The sequence below is a fragment of the Zonotrichia leucophrys genome, chromosome 14, assembly GCF_028769735.1.
Source record: "Zonotrichia leucophrys gambelii isolate GWCS_2022_RI chromosome 14, RI_Zleu_2.0, whole genome shotgun sequence".
Taxonomy (NCBI): domain Eukaryota; kingdom Metazoa; phylum Chordata; class Aves; order Passeriformes; family Passerellidae; genus Zonotrichia; species Zonotrichia leucophrys.
Window position 1 is genome coordinate 1,420,176 of NC_088184.1, and position 16,042 is coordinate 1,436,217.

Here is a 16,042-nt window from a genome sequence, read left to right on the forward strand (position 1 = left end):
TCTGACCCTGCTCCAGTGCTGGGGAAGGTGAAACAGGAAAGCCTTATAAATAGGATTGTCTGGCAAAAGATTTTGAGAATATAGAAACTATAAGTGAGATTGAAATGAAAGCAAGCTTTGAGATCCCTCAGTTACTGAACAACTGGAAAACAATGGTGTGGCCAGCTGAAGGTGATCCCCTTTTGATGGAACAACACCCTCTGCTTGCAGACAGGCCCAAGGGTCAGAGCAGACCCTACAGCTTGGCAGAAGGGGCCCAAAGAGGAGTTTATAGGGTTTAAAATGTAACACAGTATGGTAATGTAATGATTCTTACAGGCTGTATGGAAATGCTGTAGGATTTGTGTCTTGTACTAGATTGGTTAGTGAGAATTAGAATATTCAACACAGAAGAAGATTTATTGTATTGTAATGGGAACCTTGCTCTCTCACCCTCTCTCCCTCTCCTCTCTCAGCCTGCTCTGAGCTGTGGCTGCAGCTCCCAGCAGGGCCCTGCCCCAGGCCCTTTGCAATGAACCCCAAGTTCCTGACCTGGCTGCAGAGATCTCTGTCTCTGTCCCCACTGTGCTACCCCCCAACACTCCTACACCCCAGGACCCCAGGGCAGCACCAGCACTGCAGGGGCAGCCCTGTGTGCCCAAATGAACTGCCCTGTGCCCACAGTAGGGCCATGCTGGCCAGCACTGAGGCTTAACCCCTTCCAGAAGGCAGTGGAAGGCCAGGGGGGCGAGGAACAGGAAATCAGCTCCAGATTGCATCTGCACAAGAGGAAGGAAAACTCACCATGCAGTCTCCTCCCAGGAAGTCTGGGATCACATCCTTGTCCACATAATCCACCAGCCCTCCTGAGCCCTGGTAGTTATTGCCACTGTAGATGAGGAACTTCTGCCTTGTGTTCTCATTGATAAAGGGACTGACCTGCAAGACAAAGGGCACACAGGACATGGCTGTCACTGAGGGCAGCTGGGGACACTGGCTGAGCCATCTCATGACACGTCTCAGCAGTGTGCAGAGCTTCACAGCTCTGAGGCACTTCCCAGAGAGAGGGATAACAAACTGAAAATGTTCTCTCTCTCCCTGTATCACCATCTCACAACACCTTCTGCTTCATGTAATGCAAGTCTGCAGTCACTGCCTCACCCACAAACCTCACAAGAAATGTGACAACCATGTTCTCACACTGCCAGAGCAGTCAGCAGGCACCAGGCAGAACCAGATTTATTATTTACTACTGATTATTACTACTTATTACCCTTCAGTGTCCTACAGCATAAGATTAAAAGGTATCTGTCTTTTCCCATCTGTATGAAAGCCCACCAAGTTTGGGTGGAATGGGCAATTCTGATCCAGGTTTCTCATCCTGTCCTGGTGGATGGCAGTGACCAGAGCCCAGTGAGCTGCAGGCACCCCATGGCCTGGTTCTGCTGTGGCTCTTCAGGAGCTCCCCAGGAGCTGCCTGGAGATTTTCCCTCCCTGCCTCTGCTGATGCAGCCATCTGTGACCCTGCAGAGCCCAGCTTTCACCCACCAGGGTCCAGAGCACAGGGAAGACCCGTGGAGCCCTCACAATCAGGAGCCTCCCCAGGGTCTCAGGGTAGTTGTCCTCCACCACCTCGATGATCCTGAGCAGGGCCTTCACCCCAGGCCGCCAGAGGTGCCTCATATTGAGCCCTTCCAAGTCCACCAGGCACGTCCAGGATCTAAAATAAACAGGCAGAAAAAGACCTGTCAGAACTGCAGAGTGTGGTGGCTGCTCAGTTCAGGATCCACAGTGACCCCACAGCCCCTGCAGGACCCAGGGAAGCCTGTTGGGACATGAGCAGCTCCAGTAAAAGCACATCTCCACTTGGGCAGCAGAATCCAGGTGAGCTCCAGGTAACACACACCCAACCCCAAGGGCAGGAACATCTGTCACTCTGGAAGAAGGTGGTGAAGGTAATGCAGGCCTATTGCTAAAAATAATGTAAAAATGCATTTTAATGAAGGTGGAATCTGGCAGACAGGCTCCTGTATTAAAAAACCCAGAATTTCAAAGATGTGGATTAAAATCACCAAGACAGAAAGATTAAATTAATCTGAGATGGGCTATAAAAATGATGTAAGGAAGGATCAACACTTGCTTTCCAACAAAACTGCAGAATTTGTCTGCATTTAAGTCCAACAAATAAATATATAAATATTTTATGGGCTAGATGGGGACCACAGACACATTGCTGTCTGCACTGTAACCCTAAAGACATCACCCCAAACCACAGCAGCATCCTTCACCATGGCACTGAGGGTCTGCAAGGGCTCAGGAAAACCAATATAAATCAGTTATAAACCAATGATTAAGCAATGATAAACCAATGATAAACCAATGATACTGACGTGATGGGGCGGCCAAAGATGTTGGTGTTTTCCTCACATCTCTTCTGTCCCTCCTCATTAATGGACAGAACCTGGAATCAAAGACAGCACAGACAGGGATCAGCCTGAGAATGGCTGAGTAACCAGGATGGCTTAGAGATCTTATTTAAAAAAATACAGAAAGCAGAGGGATGGGTTAGAGGGGATATTGGAAATTAGGAATTGTTCCCTGTGAAGGTGGGCAGGCCCTGGCACAGGGTGCCCACCCTGGATCCCTGGCAGTGCCCCAGGCCAGGCTGGGCAGGGCTGGGAGCAGCCTGGGATGGTGGGAGGTGTCCCTGCCCATGACAGGGTGGGGTGAGATGAACTTTAAGGTCCCTTCCCACCCAAACCATTCCAGGATTCCTGATGCACCATGCCAAGAGTTCCCAGCACCCTGAGGGGACAGTGGCACACAGAGGCCCAGCTCACGTGTCGCAGCAGGGACTCCTCTCCCAGGGCCTTCACCAAACCCTTGGTGTCCATCTGCCCGAGGCGGAGGATGTAGAGCGGCCGCCCATCTTCAAACAAAGGGGTTAGAGAGGGCAAAGCTTTAGTCTCCCAGGATATCACTCTCATACCCTTTTTAAAAGCCACATTAAATATTGGAAAAGGATAAAAATCACTGCCAAAAGCAACCTGTTCAGAGAAATTGCTTTGCACTGACTGATCTGTGCAGAGGAAATACAATTACAGGGAAGCAGAGTGGCTGCTCACAGGCACTGAACTGCTTTGTTAACTTTAAACATGTCAATACAGCTTTCCTCAACATCCCAGGCCACCAGTGAGGTGCCAGGGGCATAAAATAAAATAACCCTCCATAAAATCAGAGGGTTTTGGGAAAGCTGCAAAAGGCAGGCCTCAGAGACAGCAGGACTGTGATTAGAGCTGAGCAGTAGCCATAGGATAGGTCAGCAGAAAAATGATGTAAAATGTAGGAATGTAAGGATAAATAGAACAATGGTCTGTGTATTAATGCTTGTCTAGAATAACTCCCTAAGCTGCAGAAAAGTTTATCTAGTGAGATGTTAGGAAGTTTTAAGCTTAATAATGGAGCTCTGTGCATTGTGTTTTAAGGCTCACAAGCAGGTATTGTATCCAAAATAAGCAAGCAGTGTTTAACCAGAGGTACCTGTGCTTATAGTGATTGGATAGAACTACTGTCAGTGTGCTTTTGCTTTGTGTGATTGGGCAGAAAACTTTTAAAGTAAGTTGTAACACTGAGTTCTTGGTCTGCTGCTGGCATCTTCCCATTGTCATAGCCATGTAATGAGAGTGGTGGTGGAAAATCAAACAGCTCAAGGCACGTTCCAGCAGTCCCATCCCGTTTGTGATTTGTACACAGCCCCCAGCCAGCCATCCTCACCTTTGTCCTGGTAGTGCCAGCCCCCAGTGTAGTACTCCTGCAGCAGGGCTGGGGGTCTCCAGGACTGCAGGATGAGATCCACCTGGTACTGCTTGCGCCAGGCCAGCGACTGGCACAGCATCTCCCGCGCTTTGTCGATGTTGAAGTCGCGGGCGCGCAGGAACCGCAGGATGTGCTCATCCTTGGGGATCTGCCAGGAGACACAGCCCCAGGATCAGCACTGCCATGTCCCATCGGGCCTGCAGAGCAGGCTGCAGTTGACACCAGTTTTTAATCTCTTCAAAGTAAGACAGGAAACATTTAAGTTCCCTTCTGCCTCCCTCCCTCGGCAGCTAACCCAGCTGGAAGCAGCAGAGGGTGCAGGAGCACAACAGCAGGGACCAGCTCACTTCACTGCCTGTGGGAAGCCCTTCCCAGTACAATTCCCTGGCCTGGCTGATATTTCCCTTGGCTGGTTATCCACAAGGATCTCTAAAATACTGCGTGAAAGTCAGGGAGCTGCAAGTTCATCTGCCCAGGGCAATCAGCACAGGATGGGAACAGGTACCAAACAGCCACAGGTAACACACTGAGCACAGAGGCACTGCAGGGAATCACAACTGGGCAGTCTGAATGATGCCACCAGTACCAATTCCAGCTCTTGTGCAGGCCCTGCTGCTGGTGTTGGGACAGGAAAGCTGCTGAGAGCTTCAAAGGCTTCCCTGCCCCATTACACCACAATAACTCTTGATCCAAATCAGCCCAAACTACAACACACCCTCTCCCAATCACTCACCCAGCACTAGCACTAATCCTCACATCACAGGCACAAAAGCTTCCCAAAGCAAGTCTGCAGAATGGCTTATCCCAACCTCCCTCCAGATCTACCATGTTCTCTTCAGCTGAGGAATCAAAGACAGCTTGGCAGGAGTGCCAAGCACCAGGAATTAACAACAAACCCGATGGATCCCACAGAAGTGCCAAATCTGACTAAGAGCCTGTCAGCTGCAAATCCAACTGGATTAGAGCTGCATGTGCTGCTGGATTCACAGTCCCTCACTCCAACTTCTCCAAAAGTGCTTGGCCTCATTCTCTACAAGTTTCCATAAAAATCCAGCTCTGTGGAGCAGGGATTGTCTCTTCCAGAGTACCCATGTTGTGCTAGCACAAGCCAAGCACTCCCAGCCCTGCTGGAACACAAACCCCCATGTTCAGCAGTCAAAGCTCCTTTGTTTGTCCACTGCCATGCTCAGGGAAACAGGAAGCTGGGTAGAAAGCAAGGCTGGCAGCTGTGTCAGGAGGGAGCAATCTTGGATTGACAAGCAAGAGATGGTAAGAATTGGCTCACCTACAGAAGGGGCAGAGTTCAGGCAGCCTAAACCAATCCTGAAGCACCTTAGGAGCAGGGGGGAGGTTAACACTGGTTCTAACACTGCCTCTGTGTGTCCTGGGAAGGAGAGGGCAGCCTTCCCAAAGATGATCTCAGGAGTATGTACAGGAATTCAGTATGACAGCAAGTTTAAAGCCAGCAGAGTGCTCATCAGATAATTCAGGATTGTGTTCCTGCTGCTCAGAGGCAGCTGTCACTCATCAGGCCCAGCCCAGACACCCACAACAGCTCCTGGATCCCTGCAGGAGAGGGATGGCTGGTGCAAGGTTTGATATTTTCCTGTTTCAAACCTCCCCTGTGCAGGGCTCCAGGCAAGAGGCAAATCCAGCACTTCAGTTTGGACCAAAGGCAGGAAGCTCCAAGAAGACTCATTCCACAGCAGAATTAATCTTTTATCCTTGTCCAACCAAAGCAGTAACTCCCACATGCAAGAAAATGAAGGTTTAATTTCAGCCTGCTTTTGTATTCCCTGGTAAAACTGCTGCACTCTCCTGCATGCTGCAAAGCCTTGAACAGAGCTTTAAGCTGCTGCAATTTTAACACCATTTACAGTTTGTTCCTTCAACTCCTCAGATTTTTTAAGGAACAACATATCTGATTGTAAAGGTAATGTCTGCTTTGGAAGGAATGGGGAAAAGATAGTGAAATAGGACAGAGGACAAAAATAAAAAGGGCCATTTTCCAAGAAACAGGAGATCTATTTTTTGATAATTTCTGATAGAGGAATAAGGCCATCCCTGCTCTGAATTAAAAGAACAGATTGTCACAGCAAGGTAAGAGCCTCTCCAGGGACAAGCCCAGCCTTGCAGGAGAAGCTCCTGATTTTGGCCTGCTCTGTCAGGGAATCAGGAGAAGCAGCTGAGCAGTCAGGGGGTTCAATGTGAAGTTTCAGCAGCCAGCACCTCCCCTCCTGTGTGCCACAAACTCCTGGGGACAGGGTCAGCAAGGCCACCCAGAGGCAGCTCCAGTGTCCCCAGAGCTCAGGATTCAGCTGCACTGCCCAGGGGACAGGGGCTGCCACTCCCTGCCCAGCCCCAGGCACCAAGGGGCAGCTGCTCCACATTTGGCTTATGTGCTCTCACCTTTTCCTTCCCCAGCCTCTGACATGGAGGGGGAAAACCAACCTGTGGGTTGATACTTTTCAACCTAAACAAAGGTTTAGGTGGTGCCTGTTCCAGGTGAAAGCAGGATCCCTGCAGGGACAAAGCCTCCCTGTCTCTGGGATGTCCTCCCATCCAGGACCCACAAGGTGAGAGATCTCCCACCCCAGTGGAGCCCACACCACTTCACTGTCCAGGGCTCCATGAAAGCCTCCTGTGCTCTCTGAGAGCCCACTCACACCTGGGGACTGACCCTGCCTGTCCAGGGCCTCCCATCTGACTGGAGGATCAGAGCAGACACAGACCAAAGCAGCTTCCAGCAGAGCCCTTTGCTTGGTGAGGCTGTTCCTGCTCACACAGCTCACTCACTGCCCCAGCTCCTTCCTCAGGGGCAGAGCATCACAGGGACACAAGAGCAGCTGCCACGAGGTGTCACAGCCCCTCAGGGGGTCCTTTGCTACATCAGGTGTGTATATATACAATATATTATATATCACATATACCATATATTATATATCACATATACAATATATTATATATTGTTGGAGATTTTTTCAGAAATGGCTTAAAAGGCAGCTGTGAGGAGCAAATTCTCACAGCCTGTTTCTGTAAACAACTAGGTTCTCAGGGTTCTCAGACAGTTTTCTCATAACAGGTAAATATTCTATCTTTGGCTGTTTTGGGAAAGTAAAAGTAAGTTTTGAGAACACAAATCTTGGTATTGGAAACAAAAGGAGGAGTTGAAGTTTTCTCTACAGCCTATCAGGAGCTCAGATTTTGCAATATGCATGAAGTGAATTAGCACTGTTATAAAAGGTGTCAAATTTGATCAATAAACTGGAGTCGATGCTGACCAACAAAGGTGAGTCGTCTCCCTTCACTTCAACAATATATCACACATACAATATATTATATATCACACATACAATATATTATATATCACACATACAATATATTATATATCACACATACAATATATTATATATCACACATACAATATATTATATATCACACATACAATATATTATATATCACACATCTGTTCCTGCAGTCTCTACCTGCCTCCAGCAGCCCCCACCATTCTGTCCAAGGTATCCAAGCTGCTGCTGCTGATGCCACTGTACACTGTTTGGGGTGGGAATTTATCAGCTCTGACAATTCAACAGCACTGTTGGTGTCTGGAGCTTATCAGCTGCTGGGAGCCTCTGACACTGCCCCAACACCTCCTGCTCTCTTCACAGTGAGGTTTGCTGGGAGCTGTTTCTCCATCCACATTCCTGGCTACCAACCAAACCCGCCTGCTCACACACAAGGGAACTTCAGACAATAGCACTAAATCTTTGTTACATTTGATTTCTACAGAGGTGATTCACATTCACTTTTCCAAGAAAAAACAGCATTCTAAATCATGTTCAGACTCCCTGTACTCAGATGAGACATGCTCAGCTCTGAGACACACAGCACAGCATGCAGGATTGGTAAAGCTCCCTGTAAGCAGCAGTGTGTTTTGGAAAGGCCAGGTAAAGGAACAAGAATGAAAATCTTCCCAAACCAGGAATGCAGAGCACCTCACCTAACCCATCCTGACTGAGCTGATTCCTTCTAAGCCAGTTGAAACCTCATCCAGCTGTTCTCTGCTTCCAAGCAGGATCACTTGCTCCTCTTCCTCAGCATCCTTTATCCACTCAGCCCACCCAACTACTCTCTCTGGTGCTATCCTTGGTCCTTCTTTCCTTCCCTCCTAATCCCTCTTCATCAGGAAATCTGGAGTTAAACCCCTTTTGAAGCATTCAAGCTGCTCTAGACCCTTTCTTTTGCCAGCCATCTATCAGTTACCCTGCTGGTCTGACAGAGACTTTCCTTTACCCAAAAGGAGCCCAGGACATTCCAGCAGAGCAGAGACACACCTGGCCCTCAGTGCTGCTTCTCAGGGAAGTATCAGAGAACCAGGGAATTTCCTTGGGCAAAAAGGGACCCAACAAGGATCATCCAGTCCAACTCCTGGCCCTGCACAGACACCCCAACCATCCCACCCTGAGCCTGAGGGCAGTGCCCAAGCTCTCCTGGAGCTCTGGCAGCCTCAGGGCTGTGCCCATTCCCTGGGGAGCCTGGGCAGTGCCAGCACCCTCTGGGGAAAGAACCTCTCCTGATTTCCAACCAAAACCTGCCCTGGCACAGTTCCAATCATTTCCTGTCCCTGCTCACAGAGCAGAGGTTGGAGCTGCTCCTCAGGAGGAGCTGCAGCCCCTGGGAGCTCTGTGCTCCATCTCCTCTCCTCCAGCTGAACAAACCAAGTGTCCTCAGCTGCTCCTCCTGTGGCTTCCCCTTGAGACCCTTCCCCACCCTCATGTTCCTCCTTTGGACACTTTCTGACAGCTTTAGATCCTTCTGATACTGTGGTGTCCAGGACTAGAGGTGAGGCCACTGTGGCACAGAGCAGAGCAGGACAGTGCCCTCAGTGACTCTGGGCTCATGCTCAGCTCAACATCCACCAGCACCCCCAGGTCCCTTCCTGGTGTCACACTGCAGCCTCTCATTCCCCAGTGTCTCTGTGCACCCATCCCAGCTGGGGATGCCCCTCAGTGCCCTGCCCACCTTTCCCTTGTGGGTCTCCTGGAGCCACTGGCGCAGGCGGATCAGGCAGCTCTCCTGCAGCGGGGTCAGCTGGCCCAGGTAGCGCTCGATGTAGTCAGCGTCCAGTTTGTCACCTGCAGGGGACACAACAGCTCAGGGCAGAGTGGCACAGCCAGCAGGGAGGGGAGCAGGTGCTTCTGCACATTGGGCTCCCTATGGTTTACATGGGATTTGCTCAGAAGCCTCATCCCAGCAGCCTGAGGGAAGGAGGGAGGGACACTCTCCTGGTGACTGGGGCACGAGGCCATGGCAGCATGTGCTGGATCACAGCTGGATCACTCCACCTGGCTCTGGTTCCAATATTCCATTCAGCCCTGAATTGCTCCAGCAGGAGCTTTAAAAGATCTCTCATGAGCTCTGGCACTCAGCTCACCAAGCACTCCAAGACCTGGGCACTTCCATCTCCACGTGTCCTCAATCTCACCCACAACTGCAGTGACAAGTGGCTTGCTGGGAAACCAAGCCATTCTTCTGCCCAGGGACACCAGAGACTGAGGGAGAACAAGAGCACATTTCTGACAGCCAGGGAGGATTCTGGCAGGAGGAGAAGTCCTGTGCACACCCAGCAGCTCCTCCAGCTCACAGACAAAGGACAAGGGGTTGGTGACTGCCAGCACCGAGGGACAGAGGGATGTGACAGAGGGATGTGACAGGGGATGTGTCAGCCAGGGCTGGCAGCTGCCAGCCAGCAGAACAGGGCAGCCGGGGGGAGCAGCCCAAGCAGCAGATGGGGTGGAAGGCACGGGAAGCAGGGCTGGGGACACCTCAGAGCTGGCTCTTTGTCAGGCACAAGGTTCCAGTAGATGCCATCACCTCCAGAAGGAGGCCTGGACACCCACAGGATAAGCAGGATAACAGAAATTGCATTTGGAAGTGAGACATCCCATGGAACCCCCAGAGCCAGCAAGGTGGGGAGCAGGCCCAGGGGAGCTAATCCTGTCCTGAGCAGGAATACGGGCACAAAAATAAGGGCTACTCTCCTCTTCTGCTAGCTGGGACCCACCACTCTGAGGACAACATTAATCTCAAACATTTCTCCTAATCAGCTTCTCTGTGGATTTTCCAGATTTTTCTCTATCTTTTTCCAGAAAAGCTCCCAGAGAATGGCAGGTGAGAGAAGAACTACTGATATTTCCGAATTCCAAGCTTTTTGCCTAGTTACTCAGCAAAACATGTGCTGCCTTTCCTTCTCAGGAATGACAACTGTTTCTATTACAACAACTCTGGATTTAAAGGTCCCTCCTATTTCTTTTTGCCAGAGAAGTCTTTTATTTAGTCTAGAAAATATCATCAGACCAACACATGGTAAGATAAAGTTTGATTCAGGCATTTTGTGGGAAAAATGCATTAGGAGACATTCCTCAAGTTTGTCTTGGCCAGATACAGGGCCAAAAACCATCCAAACCTGTCCCCAAGAATATTAATTTTGGAACAGATAAAATATTTAATTCCAGCATACTGAAGGCACCTTCTCTAGTTTAAAGTATAAAATACCTGATCAAACCTAATTTTTTTTCTAAGCTCCAAAACATACTGCCTGCACAGCTTTTTTGTTTTAGGGGAAAGAAAAAGTTCCATTGTTTATTTTCCTTGAAAAAAGAAAATAGCTTTCCCTCCTCCTCCTCCCCCACACTCCAGACGAAAAACCTGATGCCAAGAGAAATGGAAATAAGCTGGTGGGTCAGTGAGAGCAGCAGTGCCTACCGTCGGGGCTGGCAGGCTCGGGGGGCGGGCAGGGGCTGCCAGGAGGGTCCCGGCTGGTGCCAGCAGCCCCGGATTCCTGCGGGGCGGCACCGGGGGCCCGCCCCGGAGCCGGGGCTCGCTCCTCCTCCGCCGCGGGAGGGCTCCAGCGAGGGATGAACGTGATCCCCTGCGAGATCAGCTCCTTCAGGTAGTGCTCGATCACCTCCTTGCCCTGCAGGGGAGAACTCTCGTTAGGAAAAGCCTCCTGCAAAGCCAGCAAGGCGCTGGAGTTTGCTCAGGACAGATGATGAATGCTGCTAAGGATAAACAGAGGGGAAATCTCTCCTTCCATCCCCATGATCCTGTCAAAAAACCTCCAGTATCCAAGCCCCCCGTGAATGATGAATTACAATGGCCAGGCAAATCCCAGTTATGGAAGCAGCTGCCTTTCTAACACTTTTACCCCATCCTCCTGCCCCCAAACCCAATTAGCTGCCTTGTTCCTCTGCACCCAGAGCAGCTGTCCCAAGCCCAAGCTCTGGAGACACAGGGAGTGTTTTTCACCCAGCACTTTCCCTTCCTGCACAAAAGAGTGTGCTCAGTGCCCAGCACCCACAGCACCCAGTGCCTGCTCCATCCCTGCACAGCCACATCCCAGCCAGCTCTGCCTGCTCTGGGCTCTTTGCCTTCCTTGGCCCACCTGAGGGACTCCAGAGCCACAAGCAAGGGCACAGAGATCCACTGGGTGTGTTTACAGAAAGGCAAACAGAGGGCCTGGGTGCTCAGGCAGCCAGGGGAGCCCAGGGACAGCCAGGGGAGCCCAGGGACAGCCAGAAAGGCCCAGGGACAGCCAGGGAGGCCCAGGGACAGCCAGGGAGGCCCAGGGACAGCCAGGGGAGCCCAGGGACAGCCAGGGGAGCCCAGGGACAGCCAGAGAGGCCCAGGGACAGCCAGAGAGGCCCAGGGACAGCCAGGGGAGCCCAGGGACAGCCAGAAAGGCCCAGGGACAGCCAGGGGAGCCCAGGGACAGCCAGGGGAGCCCAGGGACAGCCAGGGGAGCCCAGGGACAGCCAGGGGAGCCCAGGGACAGCCAGAAAGGCCCAGGGACAGCCAGGGAGGCCCAGGGACAGCCAGGGAGGCCCAGGGACAGCCAGGGGAGCCCAGGGACAGCCAGGGAGGCCCAGGGACAGCCAGGGAGGCCCAGGGACAGCCAGGGGAGCCCAGGGACAGCCAGGGGAGCCCACCTTACCCGTTTGATGTTGGAGGTGTACTGCTTCATGGCAATTTTTTCCACAGTGCTTTCAAAGCCAAAAAAGGATTTGATGTCAAGGGAGGCTGACTGCTCAAAGCAGGTCCAGTCCTCATTCTCAGGGTGAACCTGCAGCCAGGGGAACACAACACACAGGAGGGATGGGGGCAGAGGGCTCATGGCCCTGGCACCACAGAGAGGGGGCAGAGGAGGCACTGCCACACCTGGAGTCACCAGCCAGGTTCATTCCCCTTGTGAGAACCCTTTGTGAACTGGACATCCAGACTTTTGCTAACCCAACAATCTTCACATGCACAAGGAAATCAAGATTTAAATCCATCCCTGCCTCAGCAGAGCTGAACTGACAAAAACAGCAGTGGAACTGCCCACATCAAGCATTCATATCAAAGTCTCCTTATGGAAAGACAGAGATGGCCTTGTGGAACATGCAATTAAAACTCTTACACCTGCAAAGAAGAAAAATGCAAACCAGGTTTCTTTTTTAGTTTTGGATGGGAGACTCAGCCACTAACATCAGCCTTCTCCCCAAAACACTGGGGACATGGCAGAGCAGGGAGATTCCCCACTCTCCAGCTCAACACACACCTTTCCCTCATTTCCCCTCTGCTGCTCTATATATGACAGAATCCTTCCCTCTTTCAAACTTAACCCTTTCCTGAGAAGGCTCTGCCTCCTCTCTGCAGGTGCTGCTGTTCACAAACTGACAGGAAAGAAAAACAACTCCAGCCCCCACACAGAGATACCATAAAGGACAAATTCCCCAGGGAGATATTAAGTAACTGCAGGAGCAGGATCATATTTCTCCAAGTTGCCTCAGAGAAGGCTGCAGAGAAGGAAAGATGAGAATAAACCTGCTTCCGGTGCACTCTGGCAGGGAAAAGGGAACTGGTAAAAATAGAGCAGGGAACCATCTTGAGGATGCAGCCAGCAGCTCCCACCCTGTTCCCCTCAAAGCCCAGATGCTGACGTTTCCTTCCTAAGGACACAGCCAAAATCAGCAAGTGTAACAATCTCAGAGCTGACCTGGGAGCATTTCAGACCTATCAGTGCCTTTGATAATGATGGAAGTTTAATTTACAGCAGTTTTTAGGATGTTTTTTGGCAGTTTTTAGGTGGCCTTCTGCAGCCACCAAGGGATCTCTGGCCCAGGAACACCCTCACCATCCAAAATGTTCACAGCTTTCCACTCCTCCTCTTCCTGAAGCTCCTCACAGCCTGTTTAGTCAGAAGAAGCTGAGCTGCTGTCCAGTTGCCAAAAGGGCAGGTAGGTAACAGGAGCTGGACATTAGTGTAAGGAAAGACAAGCAGGATCTGATTGCTTCCAGAAACACCTGAGCTGTTTCATGGTGGCTGGGCCCTCAGAGCAGCATTGCAGTGAAACAGCACAGAAACAGCCACACAGGGAGACAGCCTGGCCACAAATAAGGCTCAAATCCTTTCTCCACATCTTTAGAGCACAAAAATAATGACAAACAAGGTGCCAAAACTTTCACTTATTTGTGGGCAAAATAAATTGTCAGGCTTCGCTCAGGCCCTCATAATAATGAACAGTAAGGGTTTAATTCTAGATATAATAATGAACAGTAAGGGTTTAATTCTAGATATAATAACGAACAATAAGGGTTTAATTCTAGACATCCAGATTTATAGACATGCCCAAGCTCTAGATGTTTTTCTCAGCCTGAATTTCAATCAAAAAGAAACTGAGGGAACACCAGCAGTTCTGGAGTACCAATTCTGTTTTCCACTTTCACTCCAGGCAGGGAATCACAATCAACCTGAAGGAGTTTCTCAAGCCCTATGAAAGCACAGAATGGTTTGGATGGACACACAGAATCACTAGGTTGGAAGAGACCTTTAAGATCATCAAGACCTTAAAAGCCAAATAGTTCCACCCCCTGCCATGGGCAGGAAGAAATTCCACTGTCCCAGGCTGCTCCAAGCCCTGTCCTACCTGGCCTTGGGCACTGCCAGGGATCCAGGAGCAGCCACAGCTGTGCTGGGCACCCTGTGCCAGGGCCTGCCCACCCTCACAAGGAAGAATTCCTTCCTAAAGTGCAATTTGTCTGTGGGAAGCCATTCCTCCTGGTCCTGTCTCTCCAAAGCAACTGAACAATCCCACACCCAGGACCCAACAGCCTTTCCAGCCCCAGAGTCTCCAATCCCATTGCTGCAGGAGTGCTCAAACCCACCCAGGCACCTTCCCCCCGTGTGTGGGTGCACAGCTGCCCCCTCCCAGCACAGGCAGCCCCAGCAGGGCTCTCACTGAGTAGCTGCAGGTCTCCCTGACCACCACCCTGTTGGCAAAGGTCTCGTTGTGGGCCTCGATGCGCAGCGTCCGCTCCCTCCAGTTCACCGTGTTCCTCTGGATGAAGAACACGTGCTCCACCCCTGCAATCTGAACAGCAGGGGAAACACTGAGAGGCAAGAGTAGCTTTAGGAGCCTTTATCTAGCTGAGCCAGCCCACAGGATGCAGGCCTCTCTGCTCCCCAGGTTCCACCTGCCTTCTTCAGCAGCCTGGGAGCGTCCACGTTCAGCTTGCAGCTGCGCTCGATGACGTGGATGGCTCCGTCCTCGCTCCGGGATTCGTGCAGGATTTCACTCCCCAGGAACACTGGGATCTCTGGGCACGTAGGAAAGCGTTTCTCGTAGGCCTAGAAGTGAAAATAAAGTAAATTTCAGCTGTTGGGTAAATCAATTTTAACTCCTTCAATTGATTCCCTTGCAGTGAAAGTCCAACAAAACAGAACCCTGGAGTTATCCTCAGTTTTCTCAGAGGTGAAGTTAAAGCACAGTAGGTACAAGCAGGGACAGCACCATGTCAGTCACCAGCCAAACATGTCCTAACATAACTTTCCCTTCACACATGAAGTAGAAACAGGATCCTGTTGTTGAAGAATACTAGGAAGGGAATCATCACTTCAACATCAGAAGCTCCTAACTGGCAAAAGCAAACAGAGCTCTGCTGATTTCTGCTGGCTAAAGACTGGAATGTTATAATCTCTGGGTCAATACTGTCTGTATGAAGCCTTAAAAAGTGATGTGCCAAACAGTTCTTGTTGCTCTAAACTATCAAGGGTAAGACCACCAATTATTGGCTACTGACTTTGCCTCAATTTATCCATTTCTAAACCAACTCTGTCCTGGCTCTGAAATGTTCCCTGTTCTATCAGCACATCCCTGTGAAAAGCCCTTTCTCCAAAGCTTCTTTAGCAGCTCTAGCAGCAATCCACTCTTCCCTGGCACTTGCAGAGAAGTTAACTTGCATGAGCAGTACCTACTGCTCCTGCTCCTTCACTGACTTCATCTCTTACTATATTCTAAGATGTTTGCAGAATGGAATGTTTTCCTTGGATTTCTGAAAAGCCTCTTGCATGTTGTGCTGCTGTTGCAGATATGTGGGAGCTGCACAAGCTGCCCAGAACTCCACTGCAGCTGCTCCAGGAAGAAAACCTGTGCTCTCCTTCCACTCAGAGCTCCACATTTCCATCCTAAGATGTTTCTGCCATCTTTCCAAGGCAATTCCTCCAGGAACTGCTGTCATCTTCCCACCTTCCAGAAGACACCACCATTTTGTACAGCACAGAAAAATAAAAGCATCCATGAGTTCTCTGGCCCAAAAGCAAACAGTGATGTGCTGGAGCTGGGCTGGGCTGTCAGCTCCCCATTAACACAGCCATGCAACGCCTGGATGTCCCTGCACAGATTCATGTCCCTGCTCCCAAAATAGCCCAGGCACTTAAGGACACATTCCAGATCTGCTCCCAGACCTCTGGACGGGAAAGGAGCTATTTCAGATTATCATGTTGCTCCAGTATCAGGAGGGAAGTGCAGGCAGCTGCCAGCTGGAGTCCTGGCCAGAACAGAGCACGCAGGTTTGAAACTCTCCCAGTCCCTCAGCGAGGTCCTGCTTGCTTTGCCACACTTCTCAGAGAACTCTTCCCATGTTCTTCTACCTGTGCTTGTCACTCCTCATCACAGCAATAACAAATCCAGTTCAGATAAATCCAAAATTCCCGTGCTAAGTGACTGTTTCCAACAGTTTCCAACACAGAGCCCCCTGGCTCCAGCCAAGAGAAGCACTCACTGCTTTGTGCAGCTGAATTTGTTAGGATGGGAGCTCATGGATCTGTGTCAGGAATTGCCACAGGACACTCCCAGCCATCCTCTCCTGGTGCCCTTTGCTCCAGGCCCACCTGCACACCTCAGTACCTGCCCATTCATCTGCTCAG

At 50.7% G+C, this 16,042-nt stretch overlaps 1 protein-coding gene across 1 annotated transcript in view; it reads right to left on the minus strand.

The window, feature by feature from the left end:
* SEC14L5 (SEC14 like lipid binding 5) overlaps positions 1-16,042 on the minus strand; it is a 40,994-nt gene that overhangs the window by 7,276 nt on the left and 17,676 nt on the right. Inside the window, exons 4-13 of the mRNA XM_064726294.1 lie at positions 14,315-14,464; positions 14,076-14,207; positions 11,789-11,917; positions 10,561-10,771; positions 8,818-8,930; positions 3,754-3,943; positions 2,820-2,908; positions 2,370-2,440; positions 1,528-1,699; positions 784-918 (exon numbers count right to left, since the gene is read on the minus strand). Coding sequence (XP_064582364.1) covers positions 784-918; positions 1,528-1,699; positions 2,370-2,440; positions 2,820-2,908; positions 3,754-3,943; positions 8,818-8,930; positions 10,561-10,771; positions 11,789-11,917; positions 14,076-14,207; positions 14,315-14,464 — 1,392 coding nt within the window. The remainder of the gene's footprint in view (positions 1-783; positions 919-1,527; positions 1,700-2,369; positions 2,441-2,819; positions 2,909-3,753; positions 3,944-8,817; positions 8,931-10,560; positions 10,772-11,788; positions 11,918-14,075; positions 14,208-14,314; positions 14,465-16,042) is intronic.